Genomic DNA, 5,000 nt, shown 5'->3' with positions numbered 1-5,000 from the left:
AATGAAGGCTCTGCTTATAATCCCGAACATGAGTTGATAGGTGAAGGTAACATCATGACTCCTTCTGGATTAGACTAGTGTTGATGGATGAGACAGAGGTCACACACGTCCTGGTAACTTTGTTTTATTATTATTTATAAAGCAATAAATATCCGGAGACATTAATGGACAAAAACAAATCACACTTTGGTGTAAACAAACTGTACAGAAACATTCCGTGAAAATGATTTGAGCAGAATTATATGATGAGAAACGTTTTGATCCATTTTGGGTTGGAGATCAGAAGCTGCTGCATTCATTATTTCAAACAGAATATTCATCAAACCACAAAACCTTCACTCGGTACTTCCTCTAATGGAATTCGCTGGTCATGGAGGAGATGCAGGAGGAGATGCTGGAGAAGCACATTACAGGAATTTAGAAGCACTTCCTGTGCACAATAGAAGGTCCAGCTTCATCATATTCCTGTTTACTGATCCACATCTGCTGGAAGGTGGAGAGCGAGGCCAAGATCGATCCTCCAATCCACACTGAATATTTACGCTCAGGAGGAGCAATGATCTGAGGGACACACACACACACTGAGTGACTGCAATCAGAACTGATCAACTGTGTGTGTGTGTGTGTGTGTGTGTGTGTGTGTGTGTGTGTGATTATAATAATAAACCTAGCTAGCAAACACTTCTATATGACATATATATGTGCTTCTTCCCCAAACCGTTAGCACAAAGTTGGAGCTACACAATGGTATTGAATGTCTTTAGATGCTTCACTTGAGCTACCAGACCCAAATATGCCAAGCTCCATGAAGATCTGCTCTCCATGGGTTGAATGGAAGATCTAATGCTATAGACCCCTAACCATACTGAACACCTTTGGGATGAATGTGCACACTGACTGCACCCCAGGAACCTCCTCACCTTCTCACCTACATCAGTACCTCACTTTACTAACACTCTTGTAGCTGAATGAATCTCCACTAAATCTAGTGGAACTAACAGAAGATTGGAGGTAACGGTACATGTGGAATTGGCTAGAATTTGCGTCGGCTTGGTGAGGTAGCGCTAGGTGATTGCTTTGACAGCTGGAAGACTGATAATTAGGTGTAAAATAAACCTCTAGCGTTTCTAACTCAGTTCCTGCTGCAGGTTTGTAGTTAGCAGTTGTAGATTCTGCAGTGAAAATCTCTTTGTACCTTGATCTTCATGGTGCTGGGAGCCAGAGCAGTGATTTCCTTCTGCATTCGATCAGCAATACCAGGGTACATTGTTGTTCCACCAGAGAGGACGTTGTTAGCGTAAAGGTCTTTACGGATATCGATGTCACACTTCATGATGCTGTTGTAGGTCGTCTCATGAATTCCAGCAGACTCCATACCTGTGAATCAATTTCACCAAATTCAGTGTTTAATTGTGGAACCTTCAGCTTCTGAAGAAACAGCAGTGTTTATTGTGACTCACCGATGAATGAAGGCTGGAAGAGCGTCTCGGGGCAGCGGAACCTCTCGTTCCCGATGGTGATCACCTGACCATCAGGTAACTCGTATGACTTCTCCAGGGATGAGGAGGAAGCGGCGGTGGCCATCTCGTTCTCAAAGTCCAGAGCAACGTAGCAGAGCTTCTCTTTAATGTCCCTCACGATCTCACGCTCAGCTGTTCACAAACAATCCAAACATTAGCATTGGGTTTCATGCTAGCTTTAGGTGGCAGTAAAACATCACATTGTGTACCGGTGGTGACAAAGGAGTAGCCTCGCTCCGTCAGGATCTTCATCAGGTAATCGGTGAGATCTCGACCGGCCAGGTCCAGACGCATGATGGCGTGGGGAAGAGCATAACCTTCATAAATGGGAACGTTATGTGTCACACCGTCTCCAGAGTCCAGCACGATACCTGTGAAGGACACAATCATTTGGCTCGATAAGCTAACGCAAAAGAGATGCTACTGAACTACAGCATGAAGAACACAGAGGTTGGAGTTAAGTTCCTCACCTGTGGTTCTGCCCGAGGCGTAAAGTGAGAGCACGGCCTGGATGGCCACGTACATCGCAGGAACGTTAAACGTCTCGAACATGATCTACACAGAGACGATTTCACAAAATGATTCCTCAATGTTCTACTCCTGTGATCATGACTCTCTCTCACTCACTCTCTTTCTCACCTGAGTCATCTTCTCACGGTTAGCTTTAGGGTTGAGTGGAGCCTCAGTGAGCAGAGTCGGATGTTCCTCAGGAGCCACCCTCAGCTCATTGTAGAAGGTGTGGTGCCAGATCTTCTCCATGTCGTCCCAGTTTGTGATGATGCCGTGCTCGATGGGGTACTTCAGGGTCAGGATACCTCGTTTACTCTGAGCTTCATCACCTACATATGAGTCCTTCTGCCCCATCCCCACCATCACACCCTGCAGAGTGAACGCGCACACACACACACACACACACACACACACACACACACACACACACACACACACACACCGTCACCTCCCTGAGCAGAACTGAGCCACCCGGGTCGCAGATCCAGTGTGTTTGCTTTGGGACGCAGCCCAAATTTCCTCTTGTAGAGCATGAAGGATGGCGTGCAGGCTTTGTTTAGGGAATGAGGAGTGAAATGAAGGTGGTGGTGTGAGTGTGTGTGAGTGTGTGTGTGAGAGTGTGAGTGAGTGTGAGTGTGAGTGAGTGTGAGTGTGTGTGTGTTTGTTGACCTGATGACGCGGTCGGCCCACGATGGACGGAAACACGGCTCGAGGAGCATCGTCTCCCGCAAACCCGGCTTTCACCAGGCCTGAGCCGTTATCACACACCAGAGCAGTGGTTTCTTCATCGTCACACATGGTGTCTGCTGGGTTTCTACACACACACACACACACACACACACACACACACACACACACACACACACATTAAGGACTGCATATGAAATACATGGACAATCGTGTCATTATATTCCACATCTCTCTTAATTCAGTAAATTAAGGAATTCTCTCTTTGGCATGTTTTTGGAGTTACAGTCAGGAAGTTCAGTTTGGAAACAATGTTTTCTGGATAAAACTTTCTACTGGTCTGATCTGAACCTGCTTTCATTCAGGAGTGAAGTTAATACTCCACTTTAACATCCTGCTCCAGAAATCTGATTTTCCTCCTTACACACTAGAATTATTTCTCTGAATCATCTTCAGGGTTCAGTTTGTGTTCCTGCAGGAGCTGAAACAGGAATAATACACAGCTCTCTTCATCTTCTTCCTGCTCCTGTCTGTCCTGTAATGAGGAGGAGAAGATGTTCCACTTACCAGGTAGATCTGGTCCAGTCGCTGCTCTTTTCCCCACAGACTGAGTGGATGAGTGGATGAGTGAGGGTCTTATTTATACTCCTCCTCACTTCAGCTGTTCACTCCTTATTGGGGATCTGCAGAGACTCGGAGGACCATGAAAGGAAACACACTGGGAGGCAGGAGGCACCGGGACCAAGTATGGAGGAGGAGAACGAGTGAAGTTCAGGATGAGGGGCTTTGTGTAAAAAAAAAATACTGATCATCATCATCATCATCATCATCATCATCATCATCATAATAATAATAATAATAATAATTTGGTGTTCAGTTTCTGAAAAAAATTTTATGTATTTAATTTGCTTTTAAATTAAAGTTATTTCACCAGATAAAATTATTTATTTATATTATTTGTTTTAATATAATATTTGTAATTAGATATTGATTGTTCATTATTAAAACTAAATTAGCATTAAATAATAATCCTTTAACACACAATCACATGGTTTCATTGTTTAGAGCTCATTTATTGACATTTTATTTCAGCATATAAACAGTTACAAAGTGTGAAATCGTTTATTCAATTTTAATGTATTTATTATTTATATATTTTGTAATAATGTTTAATTCATTAGAAGGGGCGCAGAGGAGATGAAGCCAGATGAAGAGATGAGAGCTTGTGTGTGTGTGTGTGTGTGTGTGTGTGTGTGTGTGTGTGTGTGTGTGTGTGTGTGTGTGTGTTTTGGGTGGTTTAAAGTCGTAGTGAGTTTTTTTTTAATAATGTTCTGGACATTTTTCATGATTTATAATAAATATTCAGTTCAGAAAGAAACGTAAAGCTGCAGACTGAGAGCAGAGATATTCATAATGATGTGATTCACCTCCTGCTATTAAAACCTCTCACACACACACACACACACACACACACACACACACACACACACACACACACACACACCATTTGTGTCTCAGCATCCACAGTATGACTGATCAGCACCAGTGTAAAGGTCACGTGACCTCAGGGTGTGATGTAATAGTGCGTGTGTTTCAACTGTGCAGTAACTGTTGTACAAATGGCTACTGGGTACCGTAAAACACACACACACACACACACACACACACACACACACACACACACAGAGATTTGAGCTCAGAAGTTGTTGTTTTAGAGGCTGTTTTAGCGCTGACCCTTCAGATGGTCTCCTGTGATGGGGTTCAGGTCTGATAGCATCTGATTCAAATGATCCTCAACTGATTCTCAGTCTGATCCACACTCTGATGAAGTGAATCGGAATCAGACCAGAGTGATATTCTGATCTATAAAAACACCCTGATCATCTAACGTCTATTTCTACAGCGCTGGAGTCCAACCAGGACAACTGGACTGATCTGTCATCACACACACACACACACACACACACACACACACTCCTGTTGTAGTCCATCACTCCAGGTTCAGGGTGGTGAGATGAAGCAGAGATTCTCTTCACACCCTGATGGTGACAATGTTCCTGTAACAGCAGAAACAGTGTGTGTGTGTGTGTGTGTGTGTGTGTGTGTGTGTGTGTGTGTGTGTGTGTGTGAGTGAGTGAGTGAGACCTCCTAAGTTGTGCTGTGCTTTGTTGTGGTAATTGGGTGAAAAATTAAGCTCTGTGTGTGTGTGTGTGTGTGTGTGTGTGTGTGTGTGTGTGTGTGTGTGTGTGTGTGTGTGCAAGAAACACACCTGTTTCCTGCAGC

The 5,000-nt window shown here is 43.9% G+C and overlaps 1 protein-coding gene across 1 annotated transcript; it reads right to left on the bottom strand.

Annotated features, from left to right (window-relative positions):
- Positions 1 to 108: 108 nt before the first annotated feature.
- On the bottom strand, positions 109 to 3,499 carry actc2 (actin, alpha, cardiac muscle 2). Its single transcript, XM_046836422.1, has 8 exons — positions 3,285 to 3,499; positions 2,700 to 2,844; positions 2,160 to 2,399; positions 1,991 to 2,075; positions 1,730 to 1,891; positions 1,461 to 1,652; positions 1,196 to 1,377; positions 109 to 561 (listed from the first exon to the last, which is right to left on the bottom strand). The coding sequence occupies exons 2-8, from the start codon at positions 2,826 to 2,828 to the stop codon at positions 418 to 420; spliced, it is 1,134 nt and encodes a 377-aa protein (XP_046692378.1). The 5' UTR covers positions 2,829 to 2,844; positions 3,285 to 3,499; the 3' UTR covers positions 109 to 417.
- Between the last annotated feature and the right edge of the window lie 1,501 nt (positions 3,500 to 5,000).

This window comes from Silurus meridionalis, chromosome 23, assembly GCF_014805685.1.
Source record: "Silurus meridionalis isolate SWU-2019-XX chromosome 23, ASM1480568v1, whole genome shotgun sequence".
NCBI lineage: Eukaryota > Metazoa > Chordata > Actinopteri > Siluriformes > Siluridae > Silurus > Silurus meridionalis.
Note: the sequence above shows the minus strand (reverse complement) of the source record. Positions and strands in the feature narration are given on the sequence as shown.

What these genes read in the sequence shown, in the direction of transcription:
- actc2 (XM_046836422.1), bottom strand. Translation starts at nt 2,828, where the DNA reads ATGTGTGACGATGAAGAAACCACTGCTCTGGTGTGTGATAACGGCTCA. An exon ending in CTACTCCTTTGTCACCACCG is followed by an intron (nt 1,653 to 1,729) that starts GTACACAATGTG and finishes GTTTGTGAACAG; the next exon opens with CTGAGCGTGAGATCGTGAGG. An exon ending in CCAGCACCATGAAGATCAAG is followed by an intron (nt 562 to 1,195) that starts GTACAAAGAGAT and finishes TGTGTCCCTCAG; the next exon opens with ATCATTGCTCCTCCTGAGCG.